The 24,043-nt window shown below is 33.7% G+C and overlaps 6 protein-coding genes and 1 long non-coding RNA gene across 7 annotated transcripts; 4 read left to right on the top strand and 3 right to left on the bottom strand.

The window, feature by feature from the left end:
* Positions 1-1,947: 1,947 nt before the first annotated feature.
* On the bottom strand, positions 1,948-2,456 carry LOC123677799 (cuticle protein 19-like). The gene is made up of 2 exons (XM_045614508.1): positions 2,307-2,456; positions 1,948-2,229 (listed from the first exon to the last, which is right to left on the bottom strand). Exons 1-2 carry the CDS (start codon positions 2,454-2,456, stop codon positions 1,948-1,950), a joined length of 432 nt encoding a protein of 143 aa, XP_045470464.1.
* Positions 2,457-3,965: 1,509 nt separating this feature from the next.
* On the top strand, positions 3,966-4,670 carry LOC123678948 (cuticle protein 19-like). The gene is made up of 3 exons (XM_045616227.1): positions 3,966-4,001; positions 4,108-4,245; positions 4,324-4,670. Exons 1-3 carry the CDS (start codon positions 3,990-3,992, stop codon positions 4,603-4,605), a joined length of 432 nt encoding a protein of 143 aa, XP_045472183.1. The 5' UTR covers positions 3,966-3,989; the 3' UTR covers positions 4,606-4,670.
* A 1,532-nt stretch (positions 4,671-6,202) lies between these two features.
* Positions 6,203-14,815, bottom strand: LOC123677798 (cuticle protein-like). Its single transcript, XM_045614506.1, has 6 exons — positions 14,766-14,815; positions 14,617-14,706; positions 14,200-14,538; positions 7,912-7,959; positions 6,855-7,106; positions 6,203-6,574 (listed from the first exon to the last, which is right to left on the bottom strand). Exons 1-6 carry the CDS (start codon positions 14,775-14,777, stop codon positions 6,308-6,310), a joined length of 1,008 nt encoding a protein of 335 aa, XP_045470462.1. The 5' UTR covers positions 14,778-14,815; the 3' UTR covers positions 6,203-6,307.
* Positions 11,344-13,273, bottom strand: LOC123678953. Its single transcript, XR_006747324.1, has 2 exons — positions 12,630-13,273; positions 11,344-11,937 (listed from the first exon to the last, which is right to left on the bottom strand). It is a non-coding gene; the product is annotated as an uncharacterized LOC123678953 (long non-coding RNA).
* Positions 14,816-17,062: 2,247 nt separating the features above from the next.
* On the top strand, positions 17,063-17,715 carry LOC123678943 (cuticle protein 19-like). The gene is made up of 3 exons (XM_045616222.1): positions 17,063-17,106; positions 17,166-17,255; positions 17,335-17,715. The coding sequence occupies exons 1-3, from the start codon at positions 17,095-17,097 to the stop codon at positions 17,677-17,679; spliced, it is 447 nt and encodes a 148-aa protein (XP_045472178.1). The 5' UTR covers positions 17,063-17,094; the 3' UTR covers positions 17,680-17,715.
* Positions 17,716-19,553: 1,838 nt separating this feature from the next.
* LOC123678944 (larval cuticle protein A2B-like) lies at positions 19,554-20,339 on the top strand. The gene is made up of 3 exons (XM_045616223.1): positions 19,554-19,686; positions 19,747-19,836; positions 19,930-20,339. Exons 1-3 carry the CDS (start codon positions 19,675-19,677, stop codon positions 20,272-20,274), a joined length of 447 nt encoding a protein of 148 aa, XP_045472179.1. The 5' UTR covers positions 19,554-19,674; the 3' UTR covers positions 20,275-20,339.
* A 2,053-nt stretch (positions 20,340-22,392) lies between these two features.
* On the top strand, positions 22,393-23,106 carry LOC123678947 (cuticle protein 19-like). Its single transcript, XM_045616226.1, has 3 exons — positions 22,393-22,461; positions 22,520-22,609; positions 22,705-23,106. The coding sequence occupies exons 1-3, from the start codon at positions 22,450-22,452 to the stop codon at positions 23,044-23,046; spliced, it is 444 nt and encodes a 147-aa protein (XP_045472182.1). The 5' UTR covers positions 22,393-22,449; the 3' UTR covers positions 23,047-23,106.
* Positions 23,107-24,043: the final 937 nt, after the last annotated feature.

Raw genomic sequence — 24,043 nt, 5'->3', positions numbered from 1 at the left:
AGATTCTAATTAGATCTTGGTAACGATTGTCAAAGGTGGGTTCTTGCATCGCGTACATGAAATATTTATGTTTTTAGGTAATTTCCTTTGTTTCGATTGAAACCAAGGTACGAATTTGAAATCAAATCAAATATTAAAAAACTTGATTATGAATTATATTTCTATTGATCAGTCACAAGTGTTTCACCAAGAAGAATAGGATTTCCGCAGTTTTCATCATTTGTATACATTATCATCTGAAATCCTTTTGTAGGATATACCTAATTTTGGAATTCAGAGACATCATATAAGATTACAAGTCGGAAGGCAATGACGTGAATTGAAGAGCTTTTGAGTACTCTAATTACTTCATGCACATCTAGACCGGTTTCATTTTGATATAAAAAAACGACTAAACTTCGAAAGAAATCAATGAATGTTCGTTTCATTGGGAAAAGAAAGGCATACTATAAACAAAGGAAAACGATATAATGGAGTCGTGGCTACGGTTTGGGATTCATGGCTTAGCTATTTGTTCAAGCTACTTGGCTCAAGCTCAAGTAGCTTCAGCTTGACTTGAAATCAACTCAAGTTCAAGTCAAGTAGTAGTTTTCCAATGTTAAGTCAAATACTTAATAGATAAATACTTGACTTGACATTGAAAAACTACAACTTCACTTGAATTTGAGTTGAAGAGACTTGAGCTTGAGTTTGAGTCAAGTAGCTTGGATATCAAGCCAAGCCGTGAATCCCTAGCTACGGTTGCAGCATTTTATTCACTCCATTTGCGATAACTTCATGAATTCCATCTTTAAGGTATTCAATCAGTTGTGAAGCATTGCGATACCTCGTATATTTCACGTGATCCAAAAGAAAAAGTTTAAACGTGTTAAATCACAAGATCTCGGTGACCAATTTTGATCATCTCTTCGTGAAATAATACTCCCAAGTATTGTTTATTGCAGAACTGCGATTTTTTTGTTGCTTGTATGGCGCCTAAGACCGTTTTCTTGGGAATTAACATTGTTCACAACATTGTTTTCCAATTCCCGCAATTAAAAGTCATTAATCATAGCTAAGAAGCATGATTCTTTCATGGCAAACCGTTGCACCAGGCTCATTTTTGAATAAGTAAGGTCCAATCACATCACTAGTCTAAAAACCGCACCAAATAGTGACACGTTGAGGATGGAGAGGCCTTTCAACAGTTATTTTTGGATTTTCCGAGTCCCAAATCCGATGATTCTGCTCATTAAAGTAATCTCTGAGGTGAAAATGATTTTTCGATGAAAAACTGGATTATATTCATGCATTTGAAGAAACTAGTCAGCAAAGATACGTCTTTATGCAAAATATTTCTGATATTTATAACTCTTCTTCAAAGTTTTCGAGAAAAATTGAATGGAGTGAATCGTTTAAGTGAGAGCATCGGAAATAAAGTGTGTTTTTCACACCAAAAATAAATTTTATTTACAATGAATTTCCATCAAGTGAGGACCGAATCCATCGAATATAAAAATAGTGCACTCAATATTCTGGGTGTATATTATAATTGAGAATGGACTATTAGTGTAATCCCTGCCACATCCCGGAAGAATTGTCGAGCATGGGCTTTTTCTCCTATTGTTATAAATCACATTCTAATAAATGAGAGATTATCTGAAAAAATAAAACCTTTCTCTCTTCCATGACCCAAGCACTTAAAAATTGTGTATAACATCGAGTTGAGATTATGAGAATCATTCATAAAAATAGATTCTAGGAAAGTCGAGCCTTCAAACTTAATATGGAAGTATATATATAGGTCACGATAGGGTTAAGTATGTGAATATTTAGGAAAAAAAATCAGTATGGAAATATTGATGATCACAGCAGTTTTATTGAATAATAAATAGCAACATAAAATATATATACAGTTGAAGCGTTTTTTCAGAGTATATTTCAATCTTTAATCAAATCAATTCCTTCCTAATATCCGTGAATACCATAGGATGCATAAGGACCAGGAACGACCAAAGGAGCAGCATGAACAACAGGACTAGGATGAATAGCATGTCCACTCTTCTCGACAACAGCGTTGAATCCATTGTGGTCATCAGCAGTGTAGTGAACAGTTCTCAAAGTACCATCGGGTTCAACAAGGGAGTAAGATCCTTTTACTAGGTCACCATCACGAATCTCATGTTGGGATTTGTGGTCTCCAGTATGTGGATCTGCCACACCATAACTAAATTCGTATTTGGGGTAGGCCTTCAAAAGAAAAAAAATCATTTCTTCATCTGATCTGTTTATAGATTTAAATATATATCGTTTGAGTTTATACTTACGTGATAATCGTCTCCATATCCATGTCCTACAAGGGGCACTCCATAGCTTGCTACTCCATATGAACCGTAGGATGTTGCAGGGTAAACAGGAGCAAAACCAGCATTGACGAAAGCCAAGAAGGCAGAAGCAGCAATAACCTGAAATGTCATATAATGTTACTCAATAATTTCAAAAATTATAGCGCAAGTGCGATAAAAATTGCTTGTTTGTATTGTAAGAAAAAATTGAATAATTTTTCGCACCTTTGAAATCATTTTTGTGGTACACTTCTGATCGATTGTAGAACTGAACTGATTTTTCTCAGAGATCGAATCAATTTATATATTTATCAAACCGAAAAACTCCATTATCAAGCAGTTGGTCGACAATGAATGAAATTAATTTGAAAGGATTGCGAAATTTTCAATAAACCACAAAATTCTTAAAATCTAATTATCGAATGAACTTGAGAATTACAACATTTGACATTCTCGATTATTACTGTTATAATTTTTTATTGAATATCAATTGTCTCGGAATTGAACACAAAAAATTCGGGAGACCTGGGTGTTGAAAACGCACTTCATTTCTAAGCGAGTGTCAACATTAAAAAAATTAGATATCAATAATAGTGTTGCCACTTGTAATGCAAATCTCTTTTTCAATAATCATTTTCCAAGTTTACTACCTTGAATATGTGCGATTCATTGTGAAATTTCTCATCTTCCTTTTACTAATTAACAATTGACGAAGTTACTCCAACTCGATACTGAATAATTAGAATTTTTTATTCATTCCAAGCGTCCATCAGACCAGAAAATTTTTGTGGTTTCGTATTCGGTATCAGAACTATTTCAATGTTATGATCTGCTTTTCGATGACCTAGACTTTTTCGCAATGCACAGTTATTCAGTGAGGCAAACAGATTCATTACGGTCCAAATTCATTAAAAAAAAAACAATTTTTTCATTACGATTCTGATGAAAAAAATTGAAAAATTCAATTTATTTGACTGATTTTCTAGTTTTTTCCTCATAAGATTCTAATTCTTCAGTTGGGACGATAACATTAATGAAATCTCTATCTATTTATATCTATATCTTTATTAGTTAACAAATGGTGCTTCGAAAAAAATTAATAAGTATATGAAAGATTTATCGAAATGAGAAGTTATACAGAATTTTTGATGTTCCTTGAATAATAGAAAGCTACCTTAGAAATTTTGAGTTCTCAAATTTCTTCATTGTTGGTTTTGTGTTTAGATCCTCTGTGCTATTGAGGTGTTGATAAGATTTTGCGCGATATCCATTTATTTTATCATAGGTTTTAAAATGACTACTCTGGTCATCGATTATGATTTTTGAAGCACCTAAAAGGAGAAAACGTAAAACCCAAAAATTTAGGTATATTGATGATATTTGATACTCCATTCCTTTTAACACTATTAAATTGGAATAAAATATCAGAAGAACTGTGAATAATTTGAACAATGTCAAATGTTGAAATTTTCAAGTTCAGATATCAATTAAACATGAAGAATTTTGCGGTTTATACTCGATTTCGAAATTCTCCCGAAGTTATTTCTTCTATTGTTGACCTACAGCTTGATAATGGAGTTTTTTCTTTTTATCAATATATAAATTCGTTCGATCTCAGGGTAAAATCAGTTCAGTTCTACCATCGATCTGAAGTGCACCACAAAAATGCTATCAAAGGTGCGAGAAATTATTCGAAGTTATATCTTACAATAAAACAAGGAATCTTCAGCATATTTCCTCTATAATTTTTGTAATTATTGAGTAACATTACGTGACATTTCAGATTATTGCTGCTTCTGCCCTCTTGGCTTTCGTCAATGCTGGTTTCGCTCCTGTTTACCCTGCAACATCCTATGGTTCCTATGGAGTAGGAAGCTATGGAGTGCCTTTTGTAGGACATGGATACGGAGAAGATTATCACGTAAGTATAAACTCAAACGATATATATTTAAATCTACAAACAGATCAGATGAAGAAATGATTTTTTTTTCTTTTGAAGGCCTACCCCAAATACGAATTTAATTATGGTGTGGCAGATCCACATACTGGAGACCACAAATCCCAACATGAGATTCGTGATGGTGACCTAGTCAAAGGATCTTACTCTCTTGTTGAACCCGATGGTACTTTGAGAACTGTTCACTACACTGCTGATGACCACAATGGTTTCAACGCTGTTGTAGAAAAGAGTGGACATGCTGTTCATCCCAGTCCTTTAGTCCATGCTGCTCCTTTGGTCGTTCCTGGTCCTTATGCATCCTACGGTATTCACGGATATTAGGAAGCAATTGGTTTAATTGATGATTGAAATGTTACTGACGAAAATTCTTTAGCTGTATATATGTTTTATGATGCTATTTATTGAAATAAACTGCTGTGATAGTAAAAAAAGTATTTCCATAATACCTCATCTTGGCTGAATCATAAAAGTCAAATTTTCTAAGCAAGCATTTTTTTGAGCTCTATCACCACCTAAGTTTTGAGTTATTTTCGAAAATTGTCGAGATCAAGTTCTTTTAAAGGCACCAAAATATTTTGAATTCGCTCTTTCCATCGCATTCTATTGGCGTGTATCTAGTTGGATCATATGCTTTCTTAAAGTATATACAGAAAATTTGGTTCTACACTTTTTGTGATTAGTTGACTTAGTTTAGGTTGAACACGCATTAAAGATGGCAAAGAGAAAATACGGTATATTTTACAGTTTTTCTTCGGTTAAGGAGAAGATACAAGCCAGGCTGCTGAAAATTTAAATAGTTTATGGTCTCGTTATCGTAACAGCCAATTACGCGAAATTTTGTTTTCGTTCATTCATTTCCGGTAATTTGGATGGCGGAGATGGACCAAGATTTGTAAGACCAATTGTCGAAAATGTCGATAAAATCATGGACATTGTCGAGTCCGACCGTCATTCAAGCCGACCGTCATTCAAGCACTGTTTCCATTGTCCAAGAGCTAAAGAAGGCATAAAAACAGTTTGGTACCATTTTTGAAGGTTGGTCTCATAAATGAGCTCGATGTATGGGTAACACACGAGTTGACGCGAAAAAACCTCTTGGACCGAATTTCCATCTGCGAATCGCTGGTGAATCGCAACAAAATCAACCCATTTTTGAAGCGGTTGGTAATTCATGTTGAAAAGTGTATCACTTACGACAACGTCAAGTGAAAACGGTTGCGGTCCACAGGCGGTGAGCAGGCGGAAACGGTGACCAAGTCAGGATTGACGGCCTGGAAGGTTATGCTGTATCTTTGGTGGGATTGACAGGGAATTATCTACTATGAACTGCATCCCTACGGCTCAATTATTAACTCGGACTGTACTGTCAATAATTTGACCGTCTGAAGGAAGCAATGTGACTCGCCAGAAGCTCCGGGACCTTGGTTTTGAGATTTTTATGCATCCACCTTATAGTCCTGACCTGGCACGGAGTGATCACCATCTGTTTCTGTCCATGGAGAACAATTTTGTTGGTGAAAAGTTAGCTTGAACAGGGACTTGAGGGAATCGACTGTCTCAATTTTTTGCCAATAGGAACGAGGGCTTCTATGAATGAGGCATAATGAAATCACCTCCAAAATGGCAACAAGTTATAGAACAAAATTTATTATTTGCCTAAATCGGATCATTCTAACTGTGGTAATTAAAACCTTGTTTTTTCATGCAAATATAATGGATTCTTCGAGGACCAATTGTTGCAAATGATAAATGATGCAAAGAAAAATAAGTCTAATTCGGGTAGAAACCTGGAATGAAGTTACATTTTTTGGCGAAGCGGTCTCAGAGTTTTCTATATCGATGAAATTTCATACTTCATCACGTTTAAGATATTGTTACTATGTATTTTCAGTTTATGTTGATAAATGAAACAATTGAATGATGGCTATCAAAAATATATATTTTTGGCATAAAACTTAAAATGAACACAAACAAGCATATTTACAACTCAAATCGGATAACAAAGTTTTTTTCCCGTAAAACCCTAATGGTAAAGACCATGAGAAGCGATGATTGGAGCAGCATGAGCTACAACTTGTTGTGGGTGTGCAGCATGTCCAGATTTTTCTACAACAGCGTTGAAACCGTTGTGGTCATCAGCGGTGTAGTGGACGGTTCTCAAGGTACCATCGGGTTCGGCAACGGTGTAGTATCCCTTTACAACATCTCCATCACGTACTTCATGTTGGGATTTGTTGTCTCCGGTGTGTCCGTCTTGGACTCCGTAGTTGAATTCGTATTTGGGGTGAGCCTGGAAAGAAATCTATTAGTTTCACTTCCAATCACAAAAAAAAGTGTGGGACATAATATCCCTAACCGTTCAATTGCAAAAGTCACTATAGAAGTTTGTGGTGGTGTATAAGTCAGGGACCACTGATGAGCCTCCTTATATCAGTGATCCCTGAGTGAAATATCGTATAAGATTGCCAAAATAGGAGAAATTACTTTGAAACTTTTTTTTTTAACTTTTGAAATTACTCTACAATACTCCTCGAAGCTTTTTTCGGTGAAGTCAATTGATGTTTACTTACGTAGTAGTCCTGGGCTACGACAGGGGCAGCATGGGCAACGATTGGGGCAGAGTGGGCAACAATAGGAGCAGCAGCATATCCGTGAACAAGAGCTGGAGCAGCATGAGTGAGGATGGGTGCAGCATGGGATACGACTGGAGCAGCATAACCATGAGAAGAAACCAGGTTGGTAGAAGAGTAGGAGGTGGCAGCAGAGTGCACTGGAAGGAGTCCAGCTTGGGCGAAAGCCACAAAGGCGGAAAGGGCAACGATCTGTGAAAATAAAAGTTATATTCATCTTTCCAAAAGATACAAAAAAAAAGGGGAACATCTTCCTTCAGAAACTCGACCTCAACATTTTACTGAACATAAATGAATGCCAACCGAAAATATTTCAGCATATTCTCAATAAAATTTCAAAACCTTCAGGATTATCAGTCACTCAACAAATATTGCCATTAAAGATTCTTGATAGGGTTGCCAAGATGCTTAAGGGTGTACACTACCTTTCTCACTGAAATTAATCATTGAAATAATTGAGATACAATGAAAAACCTTTCGATTTCCAATGTAATGAAAAATTGAACCCATAATTTTTTTGTAGAAAAATCAGTGAGTTTATTATTAACTGCCATATGAAGTTTCTCTCAAAAATGTGAAGAATCTAACAAGTAGTTTCTGTATAGAATCCTAATGGATCTGCACAGAAGAGCCTAGTGAAAAAGGTAGTGTACACCCTTAAGGGAATGGTGGTACATTCACTAATTCACTAATTACAAGAACTCGTACTTAAGGACTATTTCATGTGAATCACCCACTATGTGAACTTTCAAAAAAGGGCACAAAAATTAAAAGATTATTTTAGTTGCAAAATTAGATTTGAATGAATAATTCCTCAGAAATGAACATAATTTTCCTAAAATATTTATGCGCTTCAAAATTGACCGACCGATTTTCAATTGAAATATAAATTGATCATTTAATAAATTGGTCGATATCCTGTACGAAAAATGAATTTCACAACTATCTCGTTACTAGAACGAGGGCAACAATGATTCATTAAGACCTGACTACACACCTTAGAGAACATGATTGTGATAAGACAACTATCGAATTCAAAACTGAACTGATTTGGTTATCAGCAACACGTTCTTTTATACCTTAACACTTACCTCTACGTTCACCCACAATTGAAGGCGATGGCCATATACCTAACACACTAACAGTAACATTGAAATCATTTTGAAACCGAAAATTAGTCTATTTCGGCATTGTGAACGGACCAGATGGAAGAGATATCCATATTTTATTGCCAATTTCAATTTCTGAGGTGATTTAATTATGATGAATCGCCACATTGTCTTGATAATTACCGCTTGATTATTTTAAGCAGGAAGTTGAGAAATCGACACGCAAGAATCTTGAAAACGCATTGTGTTAAATAGATTATAATATATGGCGGATTTGACCCTTGTTTTAATCTATTCTTAGTCTTAGACTTCTGCAGACGGAATTGGTGAAGATTGGTAGGTGATGGTTAGGAGTGACCTTCAGATCAATAAAGCACGAAGTCTTAGTAATCGAGATTAATTGTAGAGAAATATTACGTTAGGCTTTTTTTTGTTTTCGGTCATGTCCATGAGTCGGTAGTAATAATAACAACAAATTGGAATTAGTCTCAAGGAAGTAGAACGAAATCGTGGCTGCAGGATACTAAGAACCCTGAGGATGACGGTAATTTTCAGGATACCTATGCTGAGTGTTCGTAAACTACATTTTTTATGCTATTGTGAAGTATGTATGTTGCTAATCGAATCTGATAGGTAATGAAATAACACTATTTGTAACTGAAATATCTCTGATCGAAAAAGTGATCAAGTGATTTTTAACTGCTTCTATGACATTTTTTGAAATTTTGTTCAATAAAAAACTGATTAAGAAGATATTTTGTTTGATGGATTCTGTCCTTACTTGGGGGAAATTCATTACAAATAAAATAAAAAAAAAAGAATTCTTAGAATTCCATGAATAAAACAGGTATAATTTCCAAATAATACTGATGAATGAACAAACAGATGTAAACTCATCCCTATTATTGAATTTCTTCACAAAGCTGTAAATTGTCCAATGTACCGGGTTTTTCACCATAATTTGACCCCCCCTTCACATTTGTTACTAGAAGAGGTACAAAAAAATATTTTCTACAAAAGTTTCACGAAATCGACTAGTGTTTTTTAAAATGATTTCACAAAACGAAATATATACAGAGTGGTCAACATATTGATTGCAACTTAATTTTTTCAAATGGAACACCCTGTATATTTTTCTATATTTGACTAGCTCTTTTTTTCCTGATTTCGCATATATAACAGATGTTTGGCCTATCTCCCTTATTCTGAGTACCACAGAGCTTCAAATTTTAAGAACCACCTGGCATGCTCAGTATTCAGTTTTCAAGTGGTAGGCTGCGATAACTCCAAATGCCCTTTTTTGAGTTATCTCGTTGGCAATTTGACTATATGTCATATTGTTGCCAACGAGATAACTCAAAAAAGGGCATTTTGAGTTATCGCAGCCTACCACTTGAAATAATAAAAGGGGAATAAGAGCTAGTCAAATATAGAAAAATATACAGGGTGTTCCATTTGAAAAAATGAAGTTGCAATCAATATGTGGCCCACTCTGTATATATTTCGTTTTGTGAAATCATTTTAAAAAACACTAGTCGATTGCGTGAAACTTTTGTAGAAAACATTTTTTTGTACCTCTTTTAGTAACAAAGTTAAGGGGGGGGGTCGTATTATGGTGAAAAACCCGGTACCTGTAAAGTTTATGATGTCCTATTCAATATTCATATTTTTTCTGTCAATGTTGATTTTTTTGTCACCTATACAAGCTCTGTTTTTTTTATCAGTCAAAACTGTAGCCTGATAAAGCCACAGTGTGCCGAAACAATTGTCGCAGACAATAAAATATTTGTGGAAATTATTTTATTCTAAGTTTAGATTTCCTGTTGATAATTATTGAGGTCAAAATTAGGTTGAAGAAAATATCTTTTTTTTTCAATTGTGTGGTTACTTCAAAATGTATGACATGCTGAAACTGTGTTCTTCTACAGCCTGAATGGCAGTTTATTACTCATTTTGAGTAAGTAATGTTCAAAGGTGCATTTTTTTTTATTATTATTATTACCACATTATAATAATATAATAATAATATAGTTTATTTGTATAAGGTATATTACATGAACAAATAAGCAATAAGGTAGCAGAGGCTTGATAATAAGGATTATCTTGCCTGTACGCTCCTAAACTGCATTTTGAACATACACTTTCTTAGCCGAAGACACATGAATCCCAAACAGAAAAAAAATACAAAAAACCATCAGTTCTCTCCCAATTATTCACCCTAATAAATGTTTGCCCACTCCGTTTCCGTTTCCGCATTGCTTCGAAACTATTGATAGTTTAACCTCAAAATTGAAAATATCGAGTTCAGTGTTGTCATAGCAAAGAAAGTTTCAAATTTTATGAATGGAAGTTCCATATTTTCAAGAAATGAATTTTTTTAAATTTGATTCCCAGCAAACACAAATACGTATCATAGACATAACATATATATTACAACGATCTATGTTACATAACAATGTAACATACACGCGCCTTTCTAGTACCGCTCAACGACCGCTCTATGTCCGCCTTCCGTTACATAACATGTAACAAAATTGCCATGTATCATGTACAGATCATGTAACATACATGATACATCGCTGGTATATTACATCTGTAATATTTATGGTACATCCTTTATGTATCATATACGTAGCTGTTACATTTCATGTAACATACATGATACATCGCTGGTATATTACATCTGTAATATTTATGGTACATCCTTTATGTATCATATACGTAGCTGATACATTTCATGTAACATACATGATACATCGCTGGTATATTACATCTGTAATATTTATGGTACATCCTTTTTATGTAATATAAATATATACAGGCTGGCTCAGTTTTTTGTAGAATAACAGTTGTGAGAGTTTTCAGTTTTTAAGATGAAAACATAATATGAATATGGGTCGTAATTTCATAATAAGGAAGTTATATCGCGGTTGTTCAAGTTACCAGATTTATCAATAAAATCTTTAATTTTGAACAACCTGATGTCAATAACCTCCTTATGTTTTTGTGAATTTATTGACCTATAAAGTGACTATGACGCTTTCATCCTAAAAGTGAATACACCAAGTTACTCTACAAGAACTGGGCCAACCTATATATGGTTATATTACATAATACATACTCAGTAAAAAGTTCACCATGCAATATAAAAAAATTTATCCGTTCTATGTGATATAACCAAAAGAAATATATCTGCTACAAACAAGAGACATAAGAAAAATGTAATAGTTATCTGAATGTTTATATTACATATAGGTACTCAGAAGTAAATTCTCTATGCAATTCAAAAACAATACATACCTGTACAATTCTTTCTGGAGGAAAAACTAATCAAACTACATATAAAAAATCTAAATATGCCGACACCACACAAATTATGTTTTAGTGAATTTGTTGGAATTTTTTTCAATACCTTCCAAACAAAAATATAACAAATGATACACAATACCAATTGAAACTAAAACTGCTGGTATCTAGCCAACATCAATTAATAAGAGATATATCACTTATAAATTACATGAAAAGAGATACTTATGAATTAAGGTGCATTCCAAAAATATATATTTAAACTCCATCTTTCATTTTTTGCTAGAAAGATATTTTTTAGTCAACAATATTATTATTTTGAACCTAGAAAATTCAACAAAAACCAGATTCCTACGTTTGGTATGCACCACATTTGAAATATTACAAATAATTTATGAATAGTAAAACAGGATTTAATAATTTAACAATTGGGTGTTTGTTAAATGAAAGATCATAGAATTATTGAAAATTTTTAATGTAATCACAGTACCTACATCAACCAAAACTTATTTTTGTCTCTTGATCCTCAATGTGGCCAGCCTTATCCACTCGGCTGATATCTATCTTCTCAAAGTCTGCACATTGGATAAAAGATTGAGATGCAAAACCTAAACATATTGGAATGTTATTAAAAAATGGTATTTACAATTAAAATTCTCAGTAACGAGGTTTCCTGATTGGATAAATAACAAATTTCTTACATAATATAAAGTTATGAAAGTTTTGAATACATGAGTAAACTTCAGGAGGTGATTCCTCACTCTGAAACAGCAAAATTATTTATATCATACTAAAACATTTGATTAAACTTATCAGAATCTATTTCTCAAAAAGCATCCTTATGTGATCTGACATTGGTCATTAATAATGATGGAAGAAAAGTGTATTGTGCATATATGAAATCTAGATGTTTTAATTTCACGAATAGCGGAGAATAACATAGGTATATACATCACAAACATAAATAAAGTATAGCAGAAAAATAGTCTAAGTAGTAAAAACTAGCGCACTATTCAGATACTTCTTATTTAGATGATAAAACAATTGTGGTATTACTTCAGAACTATATACACCCAAATGCAAATTACCATAAAAAGAAAAAATATCAAAATGCATATAATTTGAATGAAGAAGACAGAAACCATGCACACATTCCATTAACGATCCACAAAAACATGCAGCAAATATACCTATGCTATTAACAGGCATGCAAGTACAAAAGCAAAATGAAAGGCACATACAACAGCATTTATATATCTAAATGTAGTTACGTTGTCGAAGTATACTTATATTCACTTACCTCACATATTTTCACTATGAAACTAATCTGGAATTGGTGAAAAATCATCGAATGTTGAATATTATTATTACAGTTTTTCACTTTTTATCTCACATATTTCCACGATGAAAGTAATCCGGAATTGATGAAAAATCAAAGAATATTGAATATTATTATTATTATAGTTCATCACTTCTAACTAACAATCAAAAGTTAGAAAATGCATATCACTTTTCACTGGACTAGTCCTGGCAAAAATCTCTAAACAGTTCAACTTTAATAAAGGTTATGTATTATAAGAGTACTTGTATAGATCTGAGTAATATATCATGAATATGCTATATTTACATAGCTTTTACATAATATTAGCAATGTAAAATATATATTGCGAATGTTACATATATGATATGTAACTATATTACACACTAGTAGATATCAGAGTAATATTGTTTTTAGGGATGCTGGAAGATGTATCATATACGTAACTTCAGTAATATAACAATGTTACATATATGATATATGAATAAGTCAAATAATTTCATGGATATATGAAATGTTATGTATCAGATACATTAGTTTTGAGATGTATCAGGTATATACCTCATTTCTTAGGGATGTTATGTAACGGGAAGGCGCATATAACAACATGGTTTGCTGGGTTACTACCTTCTCTGTTTTCACATGAGACTCTAATTCAAACTCAACTCCACGATTCACAATTCAATGTATTGAGGTGATTTATTGTAAAAAATATCCAAATGATCGATCATATTAGTATTGAAAAACTTTTTTTATCCGAAAATCATACAATTTTTAATAAGGTACAACATCATGAAGGAACATTTTGATTTTTGTTTCTCAAGGATAATTCATCACAAATTGTAAATTCATACAGTACCCGCTTCATGAATGTTTGTTCATATGTTGAAAGTCTATGAATTTTGTCATTTTTTTAAAGTAGGAACATTGGGATCAATCAATGTTAGTCTACAGAACAAACACATGTTAGTAGGTACATCTGATCTGGAAAGCAGACGTTATTAGTAGATGTGTTAACAACTAATCTCTTTAGTGTCAATTTGAAAGCGGCAGAATTGAATTGAAAAATGTTTGATATTGACGTGCTCTACTCAAGAATGTGACGAATGCATCAACTATTTCTATCAGAGATATGTTGACTAGCCTCATACTACCTAATCCTTAAGCGTATCTCAGATACTCAGAAGATCTGTATGAGAAAAGATCACTAGTTCGCTAGGTGACATATCACGCTAATAAATATCGCCTATAAAATTTCTCTAGATTGATTTATTGAAGAACTATCCTCTTGAAGTAAATTATAACACTATTCATTCGTGAATTTGTGTCCACCCAGTTCCCAACTTGTTCCTAATACTTTGAGGAGAAAAATATTCAGGACATTGTAACTGATGACCCAAAAGATTTTGCAATTGAATTGAATGAATTTGAGATTTTTGACCTCAGTTCAAGAAAAAAATAACACAAAATTAATGAAAAAATATTAACATTTTATTCACATAACATATCACAACTTAACACTCAATAAATTCCTTTGTTTAGGAGATTAATGATGGTAGTATTGAGGGGCAACTTGATGATAAATTGGAGCTGAGTGTACAAGAGGGGCGGAGTGGACAATTGGGGCAGCATGGACGACAGGGGCGGCGTGTACAACAGGGACGGCATGGGCAACTTGTTGTGGGTGTGCAGCATGTCCAGATTTTTCTACAACAGCGTTGAAACCGTTGTGGTCATCAGCGGTGTAGTGGACGGTTCTCAAGGTACCATCGGGTTCGGCAACGGTGTAGTATCCCTTCACAACATCTCCATCACGTACTTCGTGTTGGGATTTGTGGTCACCAGTGTGTCCATCTTGAACTCCATAGTTGAATTCGTATTTTGGGTGAGCCTAAAAATAGAATGTTATCAGTAACGATTAATTCCTGTTGTTATTCAGTTAGGGATAAATCACTCAAATATTACTTACATAATAATCTACAGCGTGTTCACTGATTAAGTGAGCAGCTGGCAAAAGTCCAGCTTGAGCGAAAGCCACAAAGGCAGATACAGCGAGGATCTGAAAGACAACATATTTTTTAATCATCTTGATACGATAATTATAAAACCTCAAATTACCTTGGCGAACATTGTGTTTTCTGTATGAGTTGTTTGAAAGTGATACTGGCTACTACGTTGTAAATTCTTTTATACAGAATTTCGTGGATTCGATTCTATTCACACAAGGAATTGGCGTATTTAGTTGGAGGTGGAAAAGGAGTATACCGAAAATTGGTCCAAGTCTCGATTGTCCTTGATATTGAAACTTCTATGTTAAGGCGAGTGCAAGTTGTTACTTTCGATTGTCTTGTTAACTAATGTATTAGATACATTGATATTGGAATGGATTGCCAAACTTTGAACCTATACTCACGCTGATGATATAAAATCGAATTGTTTTTTGGAGTATCCGTGAGATTTAATCAACAGCTGGCAGTATTTTCTTCAGTGAGCAATGGTTTTGATTCTAGGAAAAATAGTATTTAAATCATTCGAATAGATAGATAATGAGATCCATAAAATTAGTGGCCACAAGTAATACGAACACGATAACTTCCATATTGAATAAGCATTTCCTTTCTATTTTGAAATGAACACTATTCATTAATTCAAAAATCTTAAAAAATAATTTTTTGAAATCAAATATAAAATTTTCATATTTACAAGAAATGATTTTTTATATATTTGATTACATCCTATCCAGTTTGCACACAAGGTTTTAGAAATAGGAGGATCAATGCTTACTTCTAGAATAGAATAGAAAAAGAAAATACAATTTTACCTTGAACTTTTTGGAAATAGTAATTTACGTAACAAGTCCGGAAAATAGGGAAAAAAACCATTTTCGGGCGTGTTGCGTACAATATTTTTTCGGCAACCATGTAAAATAACACTATCGCTGCTGCTTTCCATATTTTATTGCGATTGCGATCAAAAAACATGCAAATTTTTGACAACTAACTTCATATGAACTGTCAGCCGTTATCTCGGTTGCTATGGATTCTATGATTCTTTTCCGGCCTAGTCCGGGAAGTACGTACTTTCCGGACTAGGCCGGGAAATGCTACTTTCTCAGAGAAAAAGCGTCCGGGAAGTGAGCACTTCCCGGACGGTTGCCGAAAAAAGGTTTTTTGTGGATTGAATAATTCTAATAATATTTTCTCTTGGAAGATTTTATAGGATATAGTGTTGCACTATCCAGAGATTTTTTCGAAACTAACAGACTCATTCCTACCCAATTTACGTTAATGGTTACTATACCTATTGATTGATTGATTGATTCATAGACTCGAGAACAAGAGAACGAGAAAATCAAGCATTCAAAAAGAAAATTCCTTTTTTTTAACTTGACATAAGAGAAATGATGCAATTATATCTACAGAACACAAAAAAATAAAAATTAGAAACAGTTCCTCCAAATTTCACTGTTGTTAAATGCGTCGAATAAAAAAAAATGAAATTATGTTGATGTGATATGATTTCGAGAATAATAATAATATATTCGGATCATCATTTGGCAACAACGTCTTCAAGAGTTGAATATGTCATGTGTGGTTATGTGATTTTGTATCATGAAAGCTCTAGTTGAACCTTCAAATACAGAATCACTTTGTGTAAATCGAAGATACTACCAGAAACAATCATCAATGAGAAGATAGATTACCGATAGATCCTAATGAATACAAACTTTTCATAGGACAAATAACTAGAAGCAAAATCACCAAATTCTTAAGGTTTATTAAATTGTATGAATAATAGACAAAACATGGAATAATTAAGGCAGCATTCATTCGATGGATTAACAACTATTCCTCCATATTTGGAATTAATCAGTAATGATCATTGAAAACTGGAAAGGAAATGCCTATTCTCAAGATGGAAAAATAACAAAATCATATAGAGATTAAATATGGTGTTCTCTCTATTAAATTATTGGTGTTTATAGCAAGATTGTATACATGTATAGGCCGCGAATTTTATGGGTCAATGATTTCCATTCAAATAATTTTTTTTCTAAGAATCGAGGACTATTCTTCCTGAAACAAATACTGTATTCTGTTGATTATATCTCAGAAATAATCAGAAAAACAATTCGATTCCATATTATGAGTACCTACATTCAAAGTTTGGCAGGAGTGTTGAGCAATTCATTTCAAGATCAAGTTGTATATGTAATTCGTTAGTTAACAAGACAATCGAAAGTAACTACTCGCACCCGCCTTCACATAGAAGTTTCAATATCAAGGACAATCGAGACTTGGATCAATTTTCGGCAAACTCACTTTCCACCTCCAACTACATACGCCAATTCTTTGTGTGAATAGAATCGTATCCACGAAATTCTGTATAAAAGAATTTACAGCGGAGTAACCAGTATCACTTTCAAAGAACTCTTACAGAAAACACAATGTTCGCCAAGGTAATTTGAGGTTTTATAATTGTTGTCTTAAGATGATTAAAAATTATGTTCTTTTTCAGATCCTCGCTGTGTCTGCCTTTGTGGCTTTTGCTCAAGCTGGACTTTTGCCAGCTGCTCACTTAGTCAGTGAACACGCTGTAGATTATTATGTAAGTAATATTTGAGTGATTCTTCCCCAACTGAATAACAATAGAAATTATTCGTTACTAATAATATTCTTTATTGTAGGCTCACCCAAAATACGAATTCAACTATGGAGTTCAAGATGGACACACTGGTGACCACAAATCCCAACACGAAGTACGTGATGGAGATGTTGTAAAGGGATACTACACTGTTGCCGAACCCGATGGTACCTTGAGAACCGTCCACTACACCGCTGATGACCACAACGGTTTCAACGCTGTTGTAGAAAAATCTGGACATGCCGCACACCCACAACAAGTTGCCCATGCCGTCCCTGTTGTACACGCCGCCCCTGTTGTCCACTCAGCCCCAATTGTCCACTCCGCTCCTCTTGTACACTCTGCTCCAATTTATCATCAAGTTGCCCCCCAATACTACCATCATTAATCTCCTGAACAAAGGAATTCATTGAGTGTTAAGTTGTGATATGTTATGTGAATAAAATGTTAATATTTTTTCATTAATTTTGTGTTATTTTTTTAACTTCAATGAAAATTCATTTGAATTTAATTCAAAATCTTTCGACTCATAAGTTACAATGTTCTGAATATTTTATTCCAAAATATTGGGAACAAGTTGGAAACAAAACTAATCCAAACTGAATTCACTCTGTATTGTTGTTTGTAGGCACAACATCACGACAATATAGTAGTTTTATATTTTTCATCAAAAGGGTGGTGCATTAATAATACTCATTAATAAGTCAATCTACAACAACTCTATAGGCGATGTATTTCTATCAACTGGCTTACCAGCATTCTTTTTCCCATAGATCTTCTAAACATCTGCTATGTTGACGAACAATATACTTATTTGATAGCACAACTTGTATAATGTTAGTCAATATAGCACTAATAGCGATATTGAATGCATTTGTCACTTGATTCTTTTCACATTCTTGACTGCAGTTCGTTCCAACTAGATATGTATCAGTTCAAATTTTTTCCGCTTTCAAATTGACATTAAAAAGATCAATTGGAAGCACATCTAATAATAGGAACTTTCAAGATCTTTTCTACTAGCATGTTTATTGTATAGTGAGATCTACAAATCTCAGTGACTTGCTACATGAAAACAAACCTTGAGGAAGAAATTGTTTTGAATATGAAAATTCGGATATTCACCACAATCTCTATTTCTCGTGGAAAGAAGGCTTTTGATCATAATTTTTGACAATTTTGTATCAATTATTCTTAAGAAACAGAAACCGAACGACTTTTTCAAGAGGCTTCAGTCTAAAAATACTATATGTTTTCGGAATGAAAAAAAACTTCACTGAAAATGGGTACAAATATGACTGAACTCTTGTATTTCATACAGTCAATTGCCCTAATTCATTTAATTATGCAAAAAACCTTTCTGTAGTTGAGTTTGAATTTTTCATCGAATGAAAGTTTTTTGGATTTATATAGATGAAATCTCAATACTGACATAGTTCCGCAAATAATGGTTGGATTCGGTCCCTTAGTAAATTGAACTAACTCGTTCAGTCATTTGAATCTTTCCTGATACTAGCCTGCCCCCTTTATCTCATTTTCCTGAAATAAATGAGCAATAAAATCAGATACCAGGTAGTACATAGGGGTATAAATACTGTTTTGAATCGTATATCATCATTTTGAAGATCATCCTTGATGGTTTTTGGCAAACCGAAGCCAACAACCATTCTTTCAAATCATTTGATATTTTCAATAAAGCCTGCAATCAATTTTTCTCTCGTATGGTGTTCTTTTCCAATGATTTTCAAATTCGAAACTTTTGACCAACTCTTTTGCATTATAATATAATCTCATAAAGAATGTCACCAAATCACCCATTTCAATTCGTATTATTTCATTGTTATTATGTTATATTAGTCCTAAATCAAATGAAGTCATAAGTTTCTGGTAAAAAATTGCTCGAATAATTTAATTTGATATTGAATGAAAAATAAACATTTTTGAATGTCAAGACATTGGAAAATGAGAGGAAATATTCCAAATGATAAATTGAATTCCATTGAATTTGACAATATTTTTTTTTGTGAATCCAATCTACATATCTATTAAAAGCGAAAGGACATTCAGATTTTATAATATGGAACTAATTACCTATTGTAGATATGTAGAGAAATATGCTTATTCTTGAGATCAAGTTTTAATGTGCAATTCGATGCCAGGAGAATAATGGAATATGATGAAATGAATAGGCTTTCACAAAAAGGAAGTTTCAGTATCAAGGACAACAGAGTAGTTGATTAATTTTCGGCAAATTCCTTTTCCACCACCATCTCCAAACAGGACTCCCTCGTGAATGGAATTTTAACCACGAAATTCTGTATAAAAGAATGTATAGCGTAATACCCAGTATCACTTTCAACGTATTCGTTCTAAGATAAACACAATGTTCGCCAAGGTGAGATCAGATTTTATAATTGTTTTCTCACGATCAAATTAAAAATTATATTTTTTCCAGATCCTCGCTGTATCTGCCTTCGTGGCTTTCGCTCAAGCTGGACTTCTGCCAGCAGCTCACTTAGTCAGTGAACACGCTGTGGATTACTATGTAAGTAATACTCGAGTAATCCACTGATTAATTTGATAACAACTGAAATTATTCTTTACTGTCAGAATTGAACTGATTTTATTTGATCCTTAGGCTCACCCAAAATACGAATTCAACTATGGAGTTCAAGATGGACACACTGGTGACAACAAATCCCAACACGAAGTTCGTGATGGAGATGTCGTAAAGGGATACTACACTGTTGCCGAACCTGATGGTACCTTGAGAACCGTCCACTACACCGCTGATGACCACAACGGTTTCAACGCTGTTGTAGAAAAATCTGGACATGCTGCACACCCACAACAAGTTGCCCATGCCGTCCCTGTTGTACACGCCGCCCCTGTCGTCCATGCTGCCCCAATTGTCCACTCCGCCCCTATTGTGCATTCTGCTCCAATTTACCATCAAGTTGCTCCCCAATACTACCATCATTAAGTGAGGATTTGATATTGTGTTTTCATGTGATTTGTTATTATGTAAATAAAACGTTGATATTTTTTCAAATCCATTTTTATTATTTTCCTCACATTTATAGAATAGCTCAGAATAAGAATTCGTTCATTATGCATGAAGGTTCAAAGTAGAAAATCAGAGATCCTTGTTCCATTCTTTTTTGAACGTTGTATCGACGGCCCTGGTATTCAGGTTCAAATTTTCTCGAATTGTAAGTTCTACGAAAAATTGAGGGGGCCACGTTAGAATGAACGATCTCCGATTGGCCGAAGCATAAACTCACCCCAAAATTTTTATGTCAAATTTTCCATACCATGAGTAGGTACCCTTAAAAAAATTTGAAAAAATCAAAAGTTCCTCCATTGGAACTGTGCTCGGAACAGTGTATCTCTTTGTTGACTGATTCGCACACGTAGATTACGAAAATGCTTGCATTTTCTCGAGGCTGCCACTTTTTTTGGGCGCAAGATATAGGCTTGAAACCACATAATGTTGTAGATCAAAACTTATTCTTCAAAAAACTTTTTTATTTTATGGGTGAGTAACAAATATTTGAGGATATATAACGATTCTTGTGTAGAAATTCAATTTTCACTGATTTTTCGGAAAATTTCAAGTTCAAATTTTCTTAAACTGTTGGGTCTACAAAAAACCAGTGTGTGACGTTAGAATGAACGATTACTTAATGGCCGAATTTAGAATTTAGAATATAGAAAAATTTTTCACCGAAAAATTTTTGTCAAATTTTCCCTTAGAAAATTTGAAAAAAAATTCAAAGTGCCTTGATTGGTACTCTTTACCTCTTTATCGAATGATTTCCACACGTAGATTACGAGAATTCTTGCACTTGGCCGATCAGTCCATTATTTCAGAAACTATAGGTTAAAAACTGAAATTTCCAAAAAAAGAAATAATAATTTTCCCGAGGCTGCCACTTCTCTTGGACGCAAGATATAAGCTTGAAATCTCATAATGTTGTAGATCAAAACTTATTCTTTGAAAAACGTTTTTATTTGATGGGTCTGTGACAAATATTTCAGGAGATATAAAGATTCTTCTGTAGAAATTCAATTTTCACTGATTTTTCGGAAAATTTCGAGTCCAAATTTCCTTAAACTGTGAGGTCTACGAAAATGGATTAATTTCTCGAGAATGCTACTTATTTTGGACGCAAGGTATAGACACATAATGTTGTAGATCAACACTTATTCTTCAAAAAACTTTTTCATTTGATGGGTCTGTGACAAATATTTTAGGAGTTGTAACGATTCTTATATAGAAATTAAATTTTTACAAATTTTTTCGATAATTTCGAGTTCATATTTTCTATAACTGTGAGGTCTACGAAAAATTGGTGGGCGACGTTAGAATGAACGATCTCCAATTGGTCGAATTATGGACTCGCCTGAAAATTTAATATAAAAAAATAATAGATATTTCTGCTGGATATGAATATGCATTCTGATAATACCTAGTATAACAAGATCCCAAAAATAACGCATTATGAAGTTCTGGCTTTTTAGTATCTCAGCCAGTATTTTTTGACGTATGCTTTTATTTTCGATTATACGCAATATTTTGTTTTACCAGAATATAACCATTTTGATCAGATAGTATTGATCAGTACCAAAAAAATTAAAAAAAACTAATTTACAAATATGTAATAACTCAAATGAAAGTTGGAATTCAAAAGGTAATTTATTCTTCCACTACTTATTCGAAACAGTTAATAAGCTTAGAAATTCAATTGAATAAACAGTACCTATAGACTTCTGATGAATTTCATGTAGTGATTGATTACCTAGTGATTTACATATATTATCAAAAAGAGTTTTCGAGATCATGTCAAGAACATAAAATGTGCATAAAATTTGGCGGAATTATGAAGTAATCAACACATATCCAATATCAAGTTTCATTATGTAATTAGACAAAAGGAGACAATCGAACTTAAAAACTTGAATCCACATTCACATGAAAGTTTCATTATCAAGGATAATCGAGAAGTGGATCAATTTTAGGCAAACTCCTTTTCCACCACCAACAACACGCAGGAATTCTTTGCGAATGGACAAACATCCGCGAAATTATGTATAAAAGGTTGAATCCCGTAATAACCAGTATCATTTTCAACCAACTCTTTCAGAAACAAGCACAATGTTCGCTAAGGTAAGTTGTGATTTTCAATAATGACTCACGATAATATAATAAATTTTTTTTGTTCCAGATTCTCGCTGTATCTGCCTTTGTGGCTTTCGCTCAAGCTGGACTTCTGCCAGCAGCTCACTTAGTCAGTCAACACTCTGTAGATTACTATGTAAGTAACACTCGAGTAGTATACACTGTAAAATTTGATAACATCTGAAATTATTCTTCACTGTCAGAATTAAACTGATCCCATTTGATCCTTAGGCTCACCCAAAATACGAATTCAACTATGGAGTTCAAGATGGACACACTGGTGACAACAAATCCCAACATGAAGTACGTGATGGAGATGTTGTAAAGGGATACTACACCGTTGCCGAACCCGATGGTACCTTGAGAACCGTCCACTACACCGCTGATGACCACAACGGTTTCAACGCTGTTGTAGAAAAATCCGGACATGCTGTACACCCACAACAAGTTGCCCATGCCGTCCCTGTTGTTCACGCCGCCCCTGTTGTCCACTCAGCCCCAATTGTTCACTCCGCCCCTATTGTGCATTCTGCTCCAATTTACCATCAAGTTGCCCCCCAATACTACCATTAATTTTATGTACATAGGATTTGATTTGTTATTATGTAAATAAAATGTTAATATTTTTTCTAATTCATTGTATTATTCTCTTCTTATTTATGAATACCCCCTAGTGATACTAGGAACACTATTTGGGCAGGTTCTAGTCAGAAAATCTTGATGCACTCAGAACTGAACGCTTCTTTTACACAGATATTGACTTTCAAGTTACTTAAGCTTTACCAGTTTAGCCAGAAAGTTTTTTAACTTCATGAAAATTCACAAATTGAGGAAGTGTCAGACCATTAAAAATATATAATTATTTTTTTCAATTTTTTTTTTCAGAATTCGATAGCAAATTTTTTTATCCCAAAATTTATTACACAGCTTTCTCCACCTTTGGTCTGTTTGAAAAAAAAATTAATTTATGAATTCTAAATGAAGTTAGCTAGTGGTGGTTGTTGATATGACCAACTGACAAATGAAACATTTCTCGTATTCTTTCTTTTTAAGCTATCATATTTTGTCATTTAACATCTGAAACTACGTTATTACCAAAAATTGAATAATAAACGCTTCAACAACCCACTCAAATTGTTGAAATTCACTAAAAAAATGTGAAAATTTTGCATTTTTGGGTCGTCGTGAATCACCTTCTCGACCGGCACTAGTGACACTGTTTGAAAAATTTGAGCTGTTGGGACAAGTTAGTGATGTGAAGAATTAAAACCATGTGCCTCCTCTGCGATCTTGGGGATCAGGCAATTCACAAACAAAATTACACCGGAATCGGAATATATTGACGTGGATAACGTTTATTTTCAACGAGACGGCGCTACATGCCACTCAAGCAATGAATCAATCGCAATTTCGCAAGAAAATTTTTCTTGTCATAGCCCAAAAAAGAGGTGATCAGAATTGGCCACCGGGATATCGTGATAAACACTTTCAGTCCTTTTTCTTTGTGGTCTCTACCAATGCTCCATAATCCTGAGGATGAAATTCGTTAAGTTATCGAGAACATATAGCA

The sequence above is a fragment of the Harmonia axyridis genome, chromosome 4 (assembly GCF_914767665.1).
Source record: "Harmonia axyridis chromosome 4, icHarAxyr1.1, whole genome shotgun sequence".
In the NCBI taxonomy this organism is placed as follows: Eukaryota; Metazoa; Arthropoda; class Insecta; order Coleoptera; family Coccinellidae; genus Harmonia; species Harmonia axyridis.
Note: the sequence above shows the minus strand (reverse complement) of the source record. Positions and strands in the feature narration are given on the sequence as shown.